General features: G+C 44.0%; 1 protein-coding gene and 1 long non-coding RNA gene across 4 annotated transcripts in view; one reads left to right on the forward strand and one right to left on the reverse strand.

Moving 5' to 3' along the window:
• Positions 1 to 21,304, forward strand: part of LOC118376514 (FERM domain-containing protein 4A-like) — a 446,877-nt gene that overhangs the window by 104,885 nt on the left and 320,688 nt on the right. The window contains exon 1 of one of the 3 annotated variants that reach the window (XM_052474913.1): positions 7,973 to 8,327. The exons of the other annotated variants lie outside the window; for them this stretch is intronic. Within the exon in view, the coding sequence (XP_052330873.1) occupies positions 8,235 to 8,327 (93 nt within the window). The 5' untranslated portion in view covers positions 7,973 to 8,234. Of the gene's footprint in view, positions 1 to 7,972; positions 8,328 to 21,304 lie in introns of those variants that run through there. 3 annotated transcript variants of the gene reach the window in all.
• Positions 17,656 to 21,304, reverse strand: part of LOC127910610 (uncharacterized) — a 115,475-nt gene continuing 111,826 nt past the window's right edge. Inside the window, exon 2 of the long non-coding RNA XR_008075451.1 lies at positions 17,656 to 17,823. This is a non-coding gene — a long non-coding RNA (uncharacterized LOC127910610). The remainder of the gene's footprint in view (positions 17,824 to 21,304) is intronic.

Genomic DNA, 21,304 nt, shown 5'->3' on the forward strand with positions numbered 1-21,304 from the left:
ATTTGAAGTTTGAGGTCAGCCAGTTATATAACTGTATGATGTGAATATGAAAGAAATGATGTGTTTGTGTGTAGCGTTTGAGGCTTGGAGGTAAGACTGTGATGTCACAGGAGCGGTTGGAGCAGCATTGGGACTATTATTCATGCACTACATGTGAGGTGGAAACTGACAAGCAGGAAGACCACATCCTTCCTCCACACTTCCTCACGGCATCCTAATTAGCAGCCTTATTTCTTTATTTTTCTAATTACTGCAGGAGGCCACAAGGCAGAGGCTTATCTGGCCTCTGCATTTGCATTTTTAAATTAGAAATATTGAAATGGCTCTGAGCGATCTGCATACACACCCACAAAAGACTTACTCACAGTCACACTATGCACTAACACACATGTAAGCAAGAAAGTACACATGCTTGTTCACACTTAAACACCATCAGTCGCAAATGCACACACACACGCGCAAGCAAACTCATTCACAAACACACAAGCACAAACATGTGCATATATTTGAGAAGAGGCCTCCCGAACCTATATAAGCCACGATGCATAGCATGGCCCGTCCCTCTTTTGCATGTACTGGTGATTGTGTGTGTGGAGTGTGTGTAGTGTCTGAGTATGTGTTAGTACTATTCTCTCTGTAGATATCGTAAGTAGAGAACATTAGAGTAATGTATCAGAGGACTTTAAAGCAATATACTCCTTCACACGCCAGTGGGCTGAGAAGGATGGTATACCTTTGTGTGTGTGTGTGTGTGTGTGTGTGTGTGTGTGTGTGTGTGTGTGTGTGTGTGTGTGTGTGTGTGTGTGTGTGTGCGTGTGTGTGCGTGTGCCATTCTCAGCATTATGTTAGAGTGGGTATTGGAGCGTGACTGTATTTCTAATTACAGTACTCGATATGAATGATTTAGTAAGGCTAGCAGGCGCACAGGGGTGAGTTACTTTACTAACATAGAGAAACAGGGACAGCTTCAGGTTGACACAATAGATCTGTCCTCTTGTTTTATAGGAACAGACTTCAGCTGTAGCAGAATATCCCTGCAAAGCAGTGTTCCTTTACGGATGAAGCAGCGTACCACTTGGAATGTCGGATTATTATGCAAATACTATAATCTCAGAATCTTAATGCATTTCTATGGTAAATTGGATTTTGTTGCCGTATATATTTTGATATGATTTGTGCGCATCATGTGGTGTCTGTGATAAACCTACTCTCAGACGACAACACTACTACACTATGAAAGGGACTGCCCATTCACATAGCAAAGCACCATAGCAATGTACAGTTGAAGTCGGAAGTTTACATACACCTTAGCTAAATACATTTAAACTCAGTTTTTCACAATTCCTGACATTTAATCCGAGTAAGAATTCCCTGTCTTAAGTCAGTTGGGATCACAACTTTATTTTAAGAATGTGAAATGTAAGAATAATAGTGGAAAGAATGATTTCAGCTTTTATTTCTTTCATCACATTCCCAGTGGGTCATAAGTTTACATATACTCAATTAGTATTTGGTACCATTGCCTTTAAATTGATTAACTTGGGTCAAACGTTTCTGGTAGCCTTCTACAAGCTTCCCACAATACGTTGGGTGAATTGTGGCCCGTTCCTCCTGACAGAGATGGTGTAACTGATTCAGGTTTATATGCCTCCTTGCTCGCACACGCTTTTCAGTTCTGACCACAAATTTTAGGATTGAGGAATAGGAATAGGATTGAGATCAAGGCTTTGTGATGGCCACTCCAATACCTTGACTTTGTTGTCCTTAAGCCATTTTGCCACAATTTTGGAAGTATGCTTGGGGTCATTGTCCATTTGGAAGACCAAGCTTTAACTTCCTGACTGATGTCTTGAGATGTTGCTTCAATATATCCACATAATTTTCCTCCCTCATGATGTCATCTATTTTGTGAAGTGCACCAGTCCCTCCTGCAGCAAAGCACCCCCACAACATGATGCTGCTAACCCCGTAATTCACGGTTGGGATGGTGTTCTTCGGCTTGCAAGCATCCCCCTTTTTCCTCCAAACATAATGAGGGTTATTATGGCAAAGCAGTTCTATTTTTGTTTCATCAGACCAGAGGACATTTCTCCAAAAAGTATGATCTTTGTCCCCATGTGTAGTTGCAAATCGTAGTCTAGCTTTTTTATGGCGGTTTTGGAGCAGTGGCTTCTTCCTTGCTAAGTGGTCTTTCAGGTTATGTCGATATAGGACTCGTTTTACTGTGGATATAGATACTTTTGTACCTGTTTCCTCCAGCATCTTCACAAGGTCCTTTGCTGTTGTTCTGGGATTGATTTGCACTTTTTGCACCAAAGTACATTCATCTCTAGGAGACAGAATGTGTCTCCTTCCTGAGCAGTATGACGGCTGCGTGGTCCCATGGTAGGCCTTGAAATACATCAAATTATGTAAATTAGCCTATCAGAAGCTTCTAAAGTCATGACATCATTTTCTGGAATTTTCCAAGCTGTTGAAAGGCACAGTCAACTTAGTATATGTAAACTTCTGACCAACTGGAATTGTGATACAGTGAATTATAAGTGAAATAATCTGTCTGTAAACAATTTTGGAAAAATGTATTATGTCATGCACAAAGTAGATGTGCTAACTGACTTGCCAAAACGATTGTTTGTTAACATGAAATTTGTGGCGTAGTTGAAAACAAGTTTTAATGGCTCCAACCTAAGTGTATGTAAACTTCCGACTTAAACTGTAAATAACAACGTAGCAACAACACCCTCTGGACACCGTATTATCCCCCAATTGGCATTCTAATATCAAAAGTCTCCATTCATAATATGTGACCGACCGCCTTGATCCGGTCTTATGGTGTTTTTTACATTGGATAAAAGCAGAGACACAGAGCTACAAAATGGTAGATTATACATTGCATTTGAGGAATAATTGTAAAGTAATTCTACTTTGAAAGTTCATAAACTTGTAACCTCACCTTTGAGAAAATGGCCTTTGAATTTTTTGGTACCTACTGGAGAACTCGCTCTAGCCCCCACCCAAACTCTGACCATTTAACTCACCCTAGCACAGCTGGTAAGGCTGTTTTCATGTTATCCAGAGTGTTGGTGACTGTAACTGTGCTGCTGGCAATAATTTAATTGCATTTGTTTGCCAATGATTACTGACACCGGCCATATTCAACGAGTGTTGAGCGTTCGTAAATGTATCAGTTATTCTGTGCTCTGGCACACTCAGACGAGAGTGCTCTGAAATCGGAGTAGATGGCCAGACTGAACTTACGAACGCACCTGAAATGGTTACTTGCATAGTGGAGTCTTTTCTTAAGACATGTAGCTAGCTAGCTAAATAATGAACCATAATCCCAACTCATGACGTTACGAGCCTGCATGAATCTGCAGGTGGCTAACCAACCACGTTCAATGTTAGCTAGCTAACATTAGGCTCTAACTGGCCAAGCAAATGGCCCTGAGATACAAATGATAATGTTAGCCAGCTAGCTAACAGTACATTTGAACTTGAAATTTAAAAAATTTAAACGTGTAATATCTGAAAATGTAGCTAGCTAGACTATCTTACCCGCATTATGCATTATGGATGAACGCGTCTCCTGTCAAATGCCATGGTTGCCCTTAGTTTGAAGATGTAATCTGGAGACAGGTGTTTTCTCCTTTAGCTATCATTCTCAAATTCCACTCATTTCAGAGCTCGGTCCTCCAGAAAGTGGAAAGCAACACTTACATTGAAATAAATAAAGCTGTGTTAGACAGCATTCCCAAGACATACGGACCACCTCCAATAGACAGAAGCATGCCATATGGCAGACCAATCCAAACTCATCTCTCACCATGTCCAGCCCACTCAATATCTCAGCCAATCATGGCTAGCGGGAAGGTTGTTGGCTTTTTCTGTGGCTAAACCAACTAGGCTTGTAATTTAAACATTTCATTCCATTTACAGATGGAATACACGTTTGTTATTAAGGCACATGAAAGTACACATGTTCAAGAAGGCATTTCTGCCCCCCAAAAAAGTTTACGATCAAATGGCTGTCCTGTAAATTAGTGACCCACGAGAGACGTCTAGTTTCCTGAAACGGGTCACATATGATGCTGTGATGACATTAAATAAACCTATGACTTGATACGGAGGGAGAATGAAGGGATAGATCTCTTCTCTGTCTCTACAATGAGACCATACAGGATCTTGTCTTCTACAAAGGTTGACAGTCACTTCAGGCAGGAGATGTAGCACCAAGATTAAAAATGCATTCAATCTTCCTGTAGTCTAATTGAGTTACCTCCTTCTCCTATCCTATCCTCTCCTCCCCCTCCCACCTGTCATTTCCTCATCCCTGCCACTTCCTCATCCCTTCTCTCCTCTTCTCCCTTCCTCCCTCACGATGACTGAAACGTATAGAACTCAAATGTATTTGAACTTGAAAATGTGGGCTGGGGTAGGTTGTGTGTGTGACCGGTCTCTTCTCTCTCTCTCTCTCCTGTGATAAAAACCAAATAAACATAAAAAAATGACACACACACAAACATACAGGAGGATGACAAAGAGAGCAGAGCAGAGGCCTCCTAGTCCCCTATGGTGAAGTCATTGTGATGACTCATCGAGGGATCTGGGTTCTCCCTCTTTCTCGCGCGCACATACACAGCTGCATTTGTGACCTACCTGAGAGTGTGAAATGAGTGCATTATCAGAAAGCAAAAGACAAGCGAGAGAAAGAGGGAGAACCCAGATCCCTCGATGAGGGCTTAAATCATCACAATGACTTCACCATAGGGGACTAGGAGGCCTCTGTTCTGCTCTCTCTCATCCTCCTGTATGTTTGTGTGTGTGTCCATTTTTTATGTTTATTGTGAATGAACAGAGAACACAAACACAGTGAACACCATGAGTTGTACAACAGTCAATAGGAATCATTTCATAGAATGACAGGCAGACAAAACAACAGAAAATCAATGAGTTATAGTGTTTGAGTGTGATAGATTCATCTCTCTGTGTGTGTGTGTGTGTGTGTGTGTGTGTGTGTGTGTGTGTGTGTGTGTGTGTGTGTGTGTGTGTGTGTGTGTGTGTGTGTGTGTGTGTGTGTGTGTGTGTGTGTGTGTGTGTGTGTGTGTGTGTGTGTGTGTGTGCCTGCACGCATGTGTTTGTATACGTGTATGTATTTATGTTGCTGAAACTCTGTGCTGGCTAGTATCTGTAACCTTAAACAGAAACACAGAAACCTCCTCTTTGTCTGGCAAGAGGATAGAGTCTGGCTAGAGGATAGAGTCTGGCTAGAGGATAGAGTCTGGCTAGAGGATAGAGTCTGGCTAGAGGGCATTTTCCATAAACACACACACACACCTCAGACAAGGGACCATAGGGATGAATCAGAGAGCTGTAGGCAGAGACTGGCTGGGCTCTCAGTAAATTAAAAGTAAACAATGCCAAGACTTTACCATGGGGAACCAGCTCTGCAACTCAGATCACCACTTGAATCATACAACACACACACACCCGGTGCATTGTTTGAGGAGAAATCTGGTCTTATTAGTAGTTATTAATGTATTTCTTGTTACGGCATTGTTCTCTCTCTCTCTCTCTCTCACTTACTCAGTTCTTTGTGTCTGGAGCTGGCTAGGCTGGTTTTGTGGTGATTAGGTCGTTGGGGGAGAGTGTGTGTGTCAGGGGAGAATGTGAAGGGATGGTGGGGGTAACTTTATGTCTTAGACGGTAGGGTTCTGATGAAAATCATGACTCTGTCTGTGAATTGCTCATGTGTGTGTCTCTGCATTTTATGTATGTATGTATGTATGTATGTATGTATGTATGTATGTATGTATGTATGTATGTGTGTGTGTGTGTGTGTGTGTGTGTGTGTGTGTGTGTGTGTGTGTGTGTGTGTGTGTGTGTGTGTGTGTGTGTGTGTGTGTGTGTGTGTGTGTGTGTGTGTGTGCGCGTGTGCGTGTGTGTGTGTGTGTGTGCGCGTGCGTGCGGGTGCCTGTGCATGCCTTTTCGTGGGTGTGTTATTGTGTGTGTGTTTTTGTGTTTTTGTCCCATATGTCAGGGTGTTGTGAAGCAGGTCATTGTGCATCTTGCCCGAGGCATAAAATGATTTATTCTCCCCTGTGAAGATTAGGTGTGAAATTGAGGCCTTTATCATTACTGTGTTCGGACTGAAAGATTCCTTCAAAATGTTTAACACATAATCAGAAAATATTACCCAATTTAGCTTACACAGAGGATGGACTCATTGCAGTCTTTACTAGTTAATTATGGACAACCATGTCATTGTTCCTCCTGATGAACAAGATAAAACAGGATATCTTCCGACAAAGTACATGAATGATCTAAGGCATCACAGAGAAGTGTTTTCATTTCAGACATGTCTGACAGTGAAAAGGGATGCGTAGTTCTTTTCATCTTTTCTCCAGTTGGAGTCTCTGAGTCTGAACTCTGTGGCAGCACACTCTAGGGTTATATATAGCCCTCTGATATTTCTCATGTAGGCCACACACACGCACACACACACACACACACGCACACACACGCGCACGCACGCACACGCACACACATACACGCACGCACGCACGCACGCACACACACATGCACGCATACGCGCACACACACACACACACACACACACACACACTCCTGATGTAGGTATTGAATAAATGATGCTTAGTGGGGTTACTAGTGAAGACGACTTCCTCCTGTTTTCACCCAGCTTTAACCACAATCTCTGTGTCTGTGTATGTGTTTCAGACACTTCTAGTACCATGCTTGGTCGGGGGTTTGGTGGAGTGGGACTTTTAGGGGGCTGCTTATTTAATCTAGTGTGTGTGTGTGTGCGTGTGTGTGTGTGTGTGTGTGTGTGTGTGTGTGTGTGTGTGTGTGTGTGTGTGTGTGTGTGTGTGTGTGTGTGTTTGTCGAACCCTGGTCTTCTGTATGCCTCAAGAACACCTTAGCCCACTGAGAAAGGATTATATCTAGGAGATAACACAAGTCTTCAGGCAAGCTTACTCATCACACAAGCGTAGTCCACCAAACCACCTCCGCTACTCCTGTGTGCACTTGTGCGTATGTGTGTATGAGCGTGCATGTCTCTGTGTGTGTTTATCCACTCAAGTTAATCATCTGCCGATGCAGTATTGACCAGCTGATTGAGTGAAGCTGAGCATTGCAGAGTGATTATGAGAATATGTCACTAGAACCAGCTGTAACTCAGCCCAACTCCCCAGGAAACAGATATGATGGTCAGACAAGGACCACGCCACTCCACGGCTTAAGCTGGTTTCCCTCCTCATCAGGACAAATGGTTTTTATGCTAATGTTCACCACATGGTTTTGCGCCTAAATCCTTCAGAACCTTTTTTTGTGGACCAGTGAATAAGCCAATAGGCATGGTGATGACTGTGTGTCCCCAATCCTGTCCCGAGACCTTCTCCTCTCATTCGGATCCCATCCCACTGTATTGTTATTGGCTTGGTGTGTGTGTGTTTTGGGGTGTCCCTCTCAGTGCTCCAGTCCAGACAGAAGGAGTGAAAGCTGGATGTGGGATTTAAAGATAATCTCCTCACCAGATGGCAAAACATCACATATTCCTTTTGAGGTGCCCCATGTGACCCACTGTACTGTGTGTGTGTGTGTGTCCCCTTCCCCCACACACACATTTACTACTCCTTTGTGATCACATGACAAGGGTACATATGCTAATAACAACCGTAGCATTGCATTCATCCAGTGACCTGGTTAAGTCCCTGTCTAGAGTGAGAGCGAGACAGAGAGAGAGACAGAGAGAGAGACAGAGAGAGAGAGAGAGAGAGAGAGAGAGAGAGAGAGAGAGAGAGAGAGAGAGAGAGAGAGAGAGAGAGAGAGAGAGAGACTAGAGTGGGAGAGAGACTAGAGTGGGAGAGAGGGAAAAGAAACAAAGCATACTCCCTTTCCCCTCACACACACGCATACTCCCGTTTGCGTTCACACACCGTGTGCTAGAGAGGCAGAGTGGAGCATATGCAGAGGAGAATGGGCAGGTCTCTGAGTCCGAGGGAGAGAGAGCAGACAGATACACACTCTCCTCTCACCAAGAGTAACAGAAGAGAGAGAGAGTGAGGGAAGGAGGGTTGACAGGACTGGGACAACTCACACACTCTGTCTCACAGACAGACGCTTGCTCGCGTGAGCTGCTTCCAGGCTGGACGGGAATAGACGGTCTCCCTCTACACACACAGATACACACAGACATACACACTGAGGGTCGTGCCATGGTGGTCCAGGAGGCTGTAACCCCGGGTAGGACCCGCAGACTCATGCTCAAACTACCCGTGGGAACATTACGACGGAACAGTGGAGAGAGGGTAAGATACACTGGATTACACCTTCTCTCTCTCTCTCTGACTGTCTCTCTCTCTGACTGTCTCTCTCTGACTGTCTCTCTCTCTGACTGTCTCTCTCTGACTGTCTCTCTCTGACTGTCTCTTTTTGTCCCACTTCCTGTTTGTCTCTTTCAATATCTCACTGCTTCTCTGTCTCCCTCTCTCTGTCTTGCTGTGTTGTTGTGTGTGTTCGGGATTTAATTACAGGGTCTTTGGCTAATCCAGAGACAGTAGCAGATTGAGCTGGGAGGCAAAGCAAAGGGTAAAGCTTTTAATCTGAAACTGCACGTTGAGTGGACAATGAATGTCGCTCTGTCCCTCTGTCTCTCTGCCTCTTGTCTGTCCATCCTAATTTTTACCCAGTTTGAAGGTCATTGAGGAGTCTATCTACTGTGTGTTTGTGTGACATTGGCATACTGGCTTAGTTAGTTATCTTAGCATAATGTTGCCGTATTGTAACAGAGCTGTGTATAGCAAGCTTAGCATAGCATGGCTAATCATTACCCTCCTAGTCCTATCCTGTGTAGTGACACACAGAGGATGCATGCTAGACAGCTGTGACTGTCAATGCCTTTGTCTCACGTTTACTTTCAGTTTGATGCTGTTGTGCTTTTGGTGCTGTTTTGCTCTGGTTCAAGTGGAATGTTTGTCTATTCAGAGTTACTGTCAGACCTCAGGACAAGTTCTGACCTGCTGCGTGATTCACTAACTCCACAGTGAAGATGTTTACAGCGTGTGTGTGTGTGTGTGTGTGTGTCTGTGTCTGCGTGTGTCTGCGTGTGTCTGCGTGTGTGTGTCGGTGTGTGTGTGTGTGTGTGTGTGTGTGTGTGTGTGTGTGTGTGTGTGTGTGTGTGTGTGTGTGTGTGTGTGTGTGTGTGTGTGTGTGTGTGTGTGTGTGTGTGTGTGTGTGTGTGTGTGTGTGTGTGTGTGTGTGTGTGTGTGTGTGTGTGTGTGTGTGTGTGTGTGTGTGTGTGTGTGTGTGTGTGTGTGTGTGTGTGTGTGTGTGTGTGTGTGTTTGAGTGATAATAACAGTTTAAGTCACCCCATTCCAATCATGCTGTGCTAAAGATGTTGAAACAGGGACCGTACCAAGTGAGACAGAGTTACATGCAGTGTGTGTGGATGCGCCCGAATACGCAACACACCTACAGTGACAGCTCTCGGCATCCAGAGAACATGCTGTCAGGCTATGGTTCTATGGTAGTGGAGGACCAACCAGAACCTTTCACTGGGTCCCAAACGACTGGCCCTCTGGTGGCAGGTGCTGTTAAGTTCCTAGGCCACATGAAACATTTAGAGACTGCATGTGGGTCATAAATGTTAGGGAACTGCTTGCGTAATCCAATAGAGGAGTATTCATATAAAGATAGGAGAAGGTGCTGGTAGTGCTGTGGCCAACCAAAACCATTCACTGTGGTTTTAATCACAGAAGTCTGATTACATGTGGACAAAGCTGTTCCAGTATTATTCATCTTTATGTGCACTATAGAAAAAAAAAACGTTTTCATTAGAAGTGGTTGTTTGTTCTGGTTAGTGGTTGTGAATCCTGTTTAGTGTAATGTGATTTAGGCCTACCTTAGTTTGAGGTTGATTAACATGCCTCCTGGCTGTGAATGTCATTTGTTTTTCCTCTGGGATTTATTCAAAATGACAGGAGCTGTTTGCTGAGCTGTCAGTCTCTATCTGTAGCCTGCAGACACACACACACACACACACACACACACACACACACACACACACACACACACACACACACACACACACACACACACACACACACACACACACACACACACACACACACACACACACACACACACACACACACACACACACACACATATATATATATATATAACCTTGTGGGGGCACACAATTCAGTCCCATTCCAAATCCTATTTTCCCTAAACCCTAACCCTAAACGTAACCCTAACCTGTACTTGTACCCTCACACTAACCCAAACCCTAACTTTAACTCAAAAACCTCACCTTGACCCTAACCCTAAAACTAACCCTAGCTCTAAACCTAACCATTAATGAAAGTCTTATCCTAACACTAATTATAACTTTAACCCTTAACCCTAAACCCCATAGAAATAGCATTTGACCTTGTGGGGACTAACAAAACGCCAGGTTAGGGTTAGGTTTAGAATTAGGGTTAGGGTCAGATTAGGCTACGGGTTAAGTTTAGGGTTAGGAAAAGGGTTAGGGTTAGTAGATAGTTGAAATGTTACTAATAGTCTGTAGGTCGTCTGTAGAGCATCTACAGACGGACTATCAAAATAAAGTATAATGCATAGATCATATGGTGCAGCTAGTACAAAGTACAGTGGAATCCTTATTACCTAAAATATCACATTCTACCATAAGACACTCAAAAATGCTTTCCTTACAGGGTTAACATTACTAGTTAGTATGGTTAGTTCTGTTAGTACACACAGCCAATATTACAGGCTTCAGTCTTTAACATCTTCTGTCTCTCTGTTGGAATGTGCTTTGTTGTATGGTGCTGTTTGATTGGCTGTCGTGAGGAGGTAAAAATAGAGCCATCTGTCACACAGAACTAGATGATGATTATTATTATCATGCTTTTCTAGGCTGATTGACTCTTTTGAAGTACACACACACACACACACACACACACACACACACACACACACACACACACACACACACACACACACACACACACACACACACACACACACACACACCACACACACAGAATAAGACCTACCCGTATTTATTAAAAGATAGATGCAGATTCACAAAATCACATACGGAGGCGGTCTCACTCTCTCTGATTGTATTCTATTTAAGCCTCTTATTTCTCTACTTACAGCTGTGTGGAGTCACACGCACACACGCAATCTGGGGTTGGGCTTCAGTAATTTTGTTTTTCTTGTGGAGAAGGCAACTGCGTGTCTCCTTTCACCATGTAAGGCAGTGCGTGTGCATGAGGTATTTAAGATATGTGTAAATTAGAAGCTTGGCCAAGCTTTTGACTGTAAATCTCAGCTGATGCCTGCACGCTGCTGAAAGACTGTTCTATTGAATGCCACATCAATCAGCTTTCTCATTTCAAAGGCTGAGTATTCCAGCAGGGGTGAACAGGTCCTATCTGTGTTGTTGACTTTAGCTCTCCATTACCTGACTGACTGGAGCATCAGCCTGGCTTTGTCTACCTTCATCTTTCTGGCAGCTCCTGATCATCCATCCATAGCTGCATCTCTCTCGTGTACTTCCATGTATCATCCATCCACAGCTGCATCTCTCTGCTGTACTTCCATGTATCATCCATCCACAGCTGCATCTCTCTTGTGTACTTCCATGTATCATCCATCCACAGCTGCATCTCTCTGCTGTACTTCTATGTCCATTGTCTATTGCGTAATGTCACTGAGCGTCAATACAAATGGTATAACTCTCCAGCTCAGATGGATTACTTTAGGTCTTCTTTGAACCTGAAAGCTTGAAAAGGGGTTGAAAGTGATGGTATATGGAGTATATATCGTGTAGCCCTGAGTGTTTTAGCATTTTAGTTTGAATGGAAGTGAAGTTTGGAGGACTGTTATTTAAAGCTATTGAAAATGCCAGGGGTATATTGGATGCTCTTATACTAATCTGACTTTCAGCTCCAGGTAGACAAATACATATGTATCCTGTCCTTACATGACATAAGTAATTTTCTAATGTCCCACTAACAACAACCAGGTTATACGAGATGATGACAGGGATTGAATTTATGAAAAGTATTCAGTAAAATTGTAAATTAGTTTCCCCTCCAAAACATACACTATAACAAAGTTTTTTCTCTCTCTCTCTCTCTCTCTCTCTCTCTCTCTCTCTCTCTCTCTCTGTCTCTCTCTCTCTCTCTCTTTTGTCTCTCTCTCTCTCTCTCTCTCTCTCTCTCTCTCTCTTTCTCTCTCTCTCTCTCTGTCTCTCTCTCTCTCTTCTCTCTCTCTCTCTCTCTCTGTCTCTCTCTCTCTCTGTCTCTCTGTCTCTCTGTCTCTCTCTCTCATTCTCTCTCTCTCTCTCTCTCTCTCTCTCTCTCTCTCTCTCTCTCTCTCTCTCTCTCTCTCTCTCTCTCTCTCTCTCTCTCTCTCTCATTCTCTCTCTCTCTCTCTCTCTAAATTAAGTGCCTACAGGGAGAACAAGGCCATCTTTTGTCACGGTCAACAGTTATGACACAGTCTAACACGCCACGCCTCGTTAACCACACAACAATGATGAGGAGGACTTGTTTTGTCTGTCTCTATAACTGTCCTTTCTCCTCTTTTAAGAATCTTATCCTTAATTAAATGTCTCTCACGGGTTTTCTTTTCCTCTCTTTCCTACTTTGTCTTTATTCGTTATTTATCTTGATTAATCTTGTCTGTCACACATGTATTTCTTACTTTCTCCTTCTCTGTCATTCTTAATCGCAAGTCTTCCAACCCCCTCACTTGAATACGTTTATTTCAAGTTGAATTCACGTTTGTTGACAGCTCAATCAAGTATCAACCAAAAATTGCTGATATGATGTCTCCCAGGTACTGATTCTGAGAGGATTACTTCCTACATTGTTTTCCTACTAGCATGATAAACTGCTCAGTTAATGAGAGAGAGAGAGAGAGAGAGAGAGAGAGAGAGAGAGAGAGAGAGAGAGAGAGAGAGAGAGAGAGAGAGAGAGAGAGAGAGAGAGAGAGAGAGAGAGAGAGAGAGAGAGAGAGAGAGAGAGAGAGAGAGAGAGAGAGAGAGAGAGAGAGACTAGAGTGGGAGAGAGAGAGAGAGAGTCAATCTCCTACAGAGGGGAAAAACAGCAGAATGTTTAGCTGGTTAGCGTTGCTCTCCTAGGAGACGCCTCATTGTCAGGCGGGTTCTCACAGGTCCGCACAGCAGGAGAGGGTATAATTGCTTCTGACTCACACACTCGCATACACTCACATACAAACACACACACAAACACACACACACACAACACACACACACACACACACACACACACACACACACACACACACACACACACACACACACACACACACACACACACACACACACACACACACACACACAGTATAGTGAACAATGATGTAATTGTCAAAGGTAACCAACCTAAAAGGGTTCTTCGGCAGTCCCCATAGGAGAACCATTTGAAAACCCCTTTTGGTTCCAGGTAGATCCCAGCGCATTCTGAAAATATTCAGACCCCTTGACTTTTTCAGTTTGTTAATTTACAGCCTTATTCTAAAATGGAGTAAATCATTTTTCCCCTCATCAATCTACACACAATACCGTATAATGACAAAGTAAAAACTGTTTATTTTTATTTTTGCAAATGTATAATAAAAATAAAATGAAACATTTGAAGCCCCTTTGGCAGCAATTACAGCATCAAGTATTCTTGGGTATGACACTGCAAGCTTGGTATACCTGCATTTGGGGAGTTTCTCCCATTCTTCTCTGCAGAGGTTCTCAAGCTCTGTCAGGTTGGATGGGGAGCGTCACTGCACAGCTATTTTCAGGTCTCTCCAGAGAGGTTCGATCAGGTTCAAGTCCGGGCTCTGACTGGGCCACTCAAGAACATTGAGAGACATGTCCCGAAGCCACTCTTGTGTTGTCTTGGCTGTGTGCTTTGTCCTGTTGGAAGATGAACCTTCACCCCAGTCTGAGGTCCTGAATGCTCTGGATCACTCTTTCCCTCAATCCTGACTAGTCTCACAGTTCCTGCCGCTGAAAAACATCCCCACAGCATGATGCTGCCACCAACATGCTTCACCATAGAGATGGTGCCAGACCTGTTTTCGCTTTGTCATCATGGGTTATTGTGTGTTGATGGATGAGGATTTTATATTTATTTAGTACATTTTAGAATAAGACTGTACCATAGCAAAAAGTCAAGGGCTCTGAATACTTTCCGAATGCAGTGTATGTAGAACCCTTTCCACAGAGTTCTACGTGGAACCCAAAAGGGTTCTACCTGGAACTGCTTTGAAACCATTTTTCTAAGAATGTAGTGTTGGTACAATAATGCGAATCAATGCTCATTACCTTTAACCCTCATGTCGTTTCCAATCACTGCCTTAAATCATTCTGCCTCATCCAATCAGAGAGAAGGTCAGTAGTGGACAGGGGCATCATGAGGCTGTGGGCGGTTCTGTGATCCATCTTTATTAGGCCTCTTAATGTAATCTCCATTGATTTATATTTAATTGTTTTTCGATCTTGAGAAAATACTCACTATCCCTTATGTCTCCCTCCATTCGTGCCTGGCCATGTATACCTCTAACCCATGTGTCATCCATCCCCCATTCACGAGACACATGTCTTTCTGTATGTTCAAAACAACCACAAAAGCAAGCTGCTGATGGATCCTAAAACTTTTCTGGCACACTGACCCTGAAAGGTAGCTGCAGTAGTGTAGTTTTACACTTCTGTCTACCCTGGTTCTATTTTCCTCCATAGATTCCTCCATAGATTCCCAGGGGGTGCTTTCCTCCATAGATTCCTCCATAGATTCCCAGGGGGTGCTTTCCTCCATAGATTCCTCCATAGATTCTCTGGCCTTGAAGGTTCTGGCTTTGAAATGAGAGAGGGATGGGGACGTTATAGGTGGGGTTGGGATTGGAAAGAGAGTGTGAAAGGTTTGCAGCTGAGTTTGGATTCTTAAGCCCTTCTCTCCCACTCTTATGGATGAAAGGGTAGCCCTCCTCTCCCCACTCTTATGGATGAAAGGGTAGCCCTTCTCTCCCACTCTTATGGATGAAAGGGTAGCCCTCCTCTCCCACTCTTATGGATGAAAGGGTAGCCATTCTCTCCCACTCTTATGGATGAAAGGGTACCCCTTCTCTCCCACTCTTATGGATGAAAGGGTACCCCTCCTCTCCCACTCTTATGGATGAAAGGGTAGCCCTTCTCTCCCACTCTTGTGGATGAAAGGGTACCCCTTCTCTCCCACTCTTATGGATGAAAGGGTAGCCCTTCTCTCCCACTCTTGTGGATGAAAGGGTACCCTCCACTCCCACTCTTATGAATGAAAGGGTACCCCTCCTCTCCCCACTCTTATGGATGAAAGGGTACCCCTCCTCTCCCACTCTTATGGATGAAAGGGTAGCCCTTCTCTCCCACTCTTATGGATGAACGGGTAGCCCTTCTCTCCCACTCTTATGGATGAAAGGGTACCCCTTCTCTCCCACTCTTATGGATGAAAGGGTGCCCCTCCTCTCCCACTCTTATGGATGAAAGGGTACCCCTCCTCTCCCACTCTTATGGATGAAAGGGTACCCCTCCTCTCCCACTCTTATGGATGAAAGGGTAGCCCTCCTCTCCCACTCTTATGGATGAAAGGGTAGCCCTCCTCTCCCACTCTTATGGATGAAAGGGTACCCCTCCTCTCCCACTCCTATGGATGAAAGGGTAGCCCTTCTCTCTCACTCTTATGGATGAAAGGGTAGCCCTTCTCTCCCACTCTTATGGATGAAAGGGTAGCCCTCCTCTCCCACTCATATGGATGAAAGGGTAGCCCTCCTCTCCCACTCTTATGGATGAAAGGGTACCCCTCCTCTCACACTCTTATGGATGAAAGGGTACCCCTCCTCTCCCACTCTTATGGATGAAAGGGTACCTCCTCTCCCACTCTTATGGATGAAAGGGTAGCCCTTCTCTCCCACTCTTATGGATGAAAGGGTAGCCCTTCTCTCCCACTCTTATGGATGAAAGGGTACCCTTCTCTCCCACTCTTATGGATGAAAGGGTAGCCCTTCTCTCCCACTCTTATGGATGAAAGGGTACCCCTCCTCTCCCACTCTTATGGATGAAAGGGTACCCCTCCTCTCCCACTCTTATGGATGAAAGGGTAGCCCTTCTCTCCCACTCTTATGGATGAAAGGGTAGCCCTTCTCTCCCACTCTTATGGATGAAAGGGTACCCCTCCTCTCCCACTCTTATGGATGAAAGGGTAGCCCTTCTCTCCCACTCTTATGGATGAAAGGGTAGCCCTCCTCTCCCACTCGTATGGATGAAAGGGTAGCCCTCCGCTCCCACTCTTATGGATGAAAGGGTACCCCTCCTCTCCCACTCTTATGGATGAAAGGGTACCCCTCCTCTCCCACTCTTATGGATGAAAGGGTAGCCCTCCTCTCCCACTCTTATGGATGAAAGGGTAGCCCTTCTCTCCCACTCTTATGGATGAAAGGGTACCCCTCCTCTCCCACTCTTATGGATGAAAGGGTAGCCCTTCTCTCCCACTCTTATGGATGAAAGGGTACCCCTTCTCTCCCACTCTTATGGATGAAAGGGTACCCCTTCTCTCCCACTCTTATGGATGAATGGGTACCCCTCCTCTCCCACTCTTATGGATGAAAGGGTACCCCTTCTCTCCCACTCTTATGGATGAAAGGGTACCCCTCCTCTCCCACTCTTATGGATGAAAGGGTACCCCTCCTCTCCCACTCTTATGGATGAAAGGGTACCCCTCCTCTCCCATTCTTATGGATGAAAGGGTAGCCCTCCTCTCCCACTCTTATGGATGAAAGGGTAGCCCTTCTCTCCCTCTCTTATGGATGAAAGGGTACCCCTCCTCTCCCACTCTTATGGATGAAAGGGTAGCCCTTCTCTCCCACTCTTATGGATGAAAGGGTACCCCTTCTCTCCCACTCTTATGGATGAAAGGGTACCCCTCCTCTCCCCTTGGAGCGCTTTGGAAGGAAAGAATGTTTTTGACACCACCCTACCTCTCTCCCCCTTTTCCCCATCCACTCCTCCTTCCCTCTTCTGTTTTTCACTTGTTGATCAGAGTAACAGTTGTTGTTATGCCCAGTCCCAAACTTACCTCTAGACCCTACCCCGAGACACCTCTCATAGATCTGAAAACACCGGGTGGATTATGCTGTGTATTTGTACATCAGTGGAGGCTGCTGATGTATCAAATGATGCTATTCCATTTACTCCATTCCAGCCATTATTATGAGCCATCCTCCACTCACCAGCCTCCACTGTTGTACATGACTCATATTCCCAGATAACCTGCCTGCAGAGTTACATAGCAAAATGAACACAGACAAAAACACAGAAAATAATTCATCAAAGGTGGTCCAGCAGATCCATCCACTGTTTCTTCTCCACTGTCTTCTTCTCCCTACAACCCAGTCCTGCTCTGTGATCCCTCCTGGCCTCCATCTGGCCTTGCCTGACTGAGGCCGGCCCTGGGTCTGTTGTTAATTAGAGCCCGTGATCTATTCTCAGACATAACTACATAGAACCATGACACGCACAAGCACACAGGCACACACACACACACACACACACACACACACACACACACACACACACACACACACACACACACACACACACACACACACACACACACACACACACACACACACACACACACACACACACACACACACACACACACACACACACACACACACACACACACACACACACAGACAGTGTTGTCTATCTTCCATTGCTCAACAACAGGATATGAGACCTCTAAATATCTCCAGATATAGAAGGTCTCTCTGAGACGGAGAGAACAAGACTCAATGAGCTCTTCACTGTGAAGCTGGGACAAACTGAATCACACATCAAGGGCCTATTCATAGACAGAGAGACAGAGAGAAAATAGGGAGCAAGAGGAGGGAGAGAGAACAGGGGGAGTGAGCGAGGAGAGAAGGGGGAGGAAGAAAATGGAGGGAAAGAAAAGCAGAGCTCTCTGCTCCTACAGAGTCGAGGTTACCCTTGTCCCCTGTCTCAGGATGTTTCTCTATGAGAATGATCTGGAACAGTGATGCTTCAGTGAGAGCATGTGTGCCTGTGTGTGTGCTCACGTGTGCGTGTTTGCGCGTGTGTGTGTTACTGGGTACCAGGTAGGGTTGCAAAGGGAGGGTACATTACTGGAAACTTTCTAAGTTGACCAGTAAACTGCCTATATTCTGGAATTTTTCTGGTAACCTTTTTAGATAATTCAGAACATCAAAGGTGTCTGTAATTATCTCTGGCCCTGTGTGGCCTTATCACATGCAAAATATATATATGAAATAATAAAAACTGAAAGTATAGACTGACAAAGCTGTAAAACATTATCCTAAATTTAAACCATCATCTTTGTGAATACCATTGTTGTGTAATATGAGGGTTTCAGTATGAAATATTGTTTAGAATTTTTTTTTACACCTTTATTTCATGTTCTATGTCAATATTCATTTGTTGTCAATGTTTTTGCGTCAAATTGGTTGCAGTCAATAGTTGAGAGTTGAAGATATGCTTTTTCTCTTGAAACATATGGTCTATCTATTACAAAATCATGGACAATATGGACACAGATAAAACAAAAATGAATATTATACAGTATATTAAAATAAAATGTTATTCAATGTTATTCAAGTATATGTTACCAAAATTACCATAGATTGCCATAGATTTTCTGTTAATTACCAAAATCACCCAAGACTCTGGTAACTTTGGTAAATTAGCGGTAGCTTTGCAACTATAGTACCAGGGCTTGCCAACTTTGTGAATAAACTTCAGTATCAATCTGCCTGTCCATTCCTTCTGGTCCTCACAGGGTCTGGCAGAGTTGAATATCCCAAACCTCCTAGCCTCTCTGTTCTATCGCTATGGTTTCGAAAGTATTTTCTGTTGCAATGGTAACGGTCATCTGGCACTCTGCTGAGGACTATTGCATGACCTTACCCAGGATTCCACAGGACACTGTACACACACAACATCCTAGGAACACACACACAACAAATATTTACACCCGTCCTAAAGTACTGTTAGTGAGAGCTGACCTTCTGTAGACAGGCTGTGGAAAAAGTGGAACACTTACACATCTGGAATGTCAAACATTCCAGAGCCCATGTCCAATGTTCCCTCAACATTCCAGAGCCCGTGTCCAATGTTCCCTCAACATTCCAGAGCCCATGTCCAATGTTCCCTCAACATTGTTTGGGCAATGAGCAAATTTCAGGTCTGCTGAGCGCAAACTTGAAAGAAAAATGATCTTGCATAGTTTGTTTTGTTTCGGTATGTTACATTGAAAGTGGCTAATGTTGCATTGATTTCATCACAATTGCCACAGTAAAGGGAAATGTTGATTGTGTTAACAGGGAAAACTCTAGAAAGTTGAGTGAAGTTCAATCCCGTGCTTCTCTCCATAGGCTGATAGTTCTTCTGCGCTCTGCGTGGCGGCAGTCACTCAGGACTACTGCTGGCTGGTGCAGTGTGCAGCTTAGAGGGAACATTGGCCATGTCTACACTTAACACTTACATGCGACTTCTGCTATCAGAACACAAAGATCACATTGAAAAGACGCGTTGTGTGCGGACCGTCATTAGCAATCTAGCGTGTGAAGAACATGTTTGCTGGCTTCATAAATGCTAGCCAGCTATCTAATATTGCCCCCCCCCCCAAAGAAAAAGTGAATTCCATGATCAGAAGTCCATGATCAGAATACAAAAACTGCATTATCTGTCAAGTCTAGACACGGACGGAGAAAAGCAGATATCTCAAGACCATCTGACACAAGTCTGGTTCCCTGCCGCACAGAACACAGAAGGTCTATCAAATTGATGACCCCTGAAAATCACCGTTTAGGATGTTTGGGGTTTTTAGGTTAACACCCCACCATCTGTGGTATGTGAGAGAGAGAGCTATCGAAAGGCATAAACACACGAGCATGCTCTCTATCTAAGCTCAGATGAGTGCAGTGCTCTTACAGTAGGGAGAATTGTGAAACAAAAATCCTGCTTTTACCAGCATTCAGAGTTGATGTATGTTGTGATAGTAATTTCTTTCAACTTCTATTGACAATCATTATCAAATTAATGGTATTAGTGTCATACAGCAGATATTCAGCTCCACATACACACATGCACGATACACCAGAGGAGGCTGCTGAGGGGAGGACGGCTCATAATAATGTCCGGAAAGGAGCAAATGGAATGGTATTAAACATGTGTTCGATGTATTTGATAACATTCCATCAATTCCGCTCCAGCCATTACCACGAGCCCGTCCTCCCCAATTAAGTTGCCACCAACCTCATTTGACATACACACATGGCTGCTGCATTCTTATAAAACCACAACTCAGCAGTAAGCATTGACCCTCGTGTCGATATCATCCTCCCCACCCCCACACTATGAATCAGTCCAGTCCACTCAATAGGCCCCTTCAGTTTGGTGGTATTGAACTCATTCACTCTACTGTATTGATCAAGGCCAACTGGTGGATTGCTGAGGAAGAAGGAATAAATCCAATCTATCTATTGTATTTGAATGGGCCTGTAGGGGAAAGGCATGTTTGTAATTTATAAGTTGTTTGAAACCACAAATAACCAGACACAAAGCATCATGGGAGATACCCATGAGGAGATTGTCGAGGTACAGTGGCTTGCAAAAGTATTCAAGTTTTCATATTTTGTTGCATTACAGCCTGTAATTTAAATAGATTTTTATTTTGAGTTTATGTGATGGACAAACACAAAATAGTCCAAATTGGTGAAGTGAAATGAAAAAAATACTTGTTTCAAAAAAAAAATAAAAAGAACGGAAAGGTGATGGTGCATATGTTTTCACCCGCTTTGCTATGAAGTCCCTAAATAAGATCTGGTGCAACCAATTACCTTAAGAAGTCACATAAATAGTTATAATGCACACAGGTGGAATTTATTTTATCACATGACTCAGTATATATACACCTGTTCCGAAAGTCCCCAGAGTCTGCAACACCATTAAGCAAGGGACACCACCAAGCAAGTGGCACGATGAAGACCAAGGAGCTCTCCAAACAGGTCAGGGACAAAGTTGTGGAGAAGTACAGATCATGGTTGGGTTATAAAAAATATCAGAAACTTTGAACATCCCACTAAGCACCATTACATCCATTATACGCCCACCAAAACTCAGGGACCAGGCGAGGAGGGCATTAAGGAGGAGGAAACAAAGACACCAAAGATATCCCTGAA

This window comes from Oncorhynchus keta, chromosome 22 (assembly GCF_023373465.1).
Source record: "Oncorhynchus keta strain PuntledgeMale-10-30-2019 chromosome 22, Oket_V2, whole genome shotgun sequence".
Lineage (NCBI taxonomy): Eukaryota > Metazoa > Chordata > Actinopteri > Salmoniformes > Salmonidae > Oncorhynchus > Oncorhynchus keta.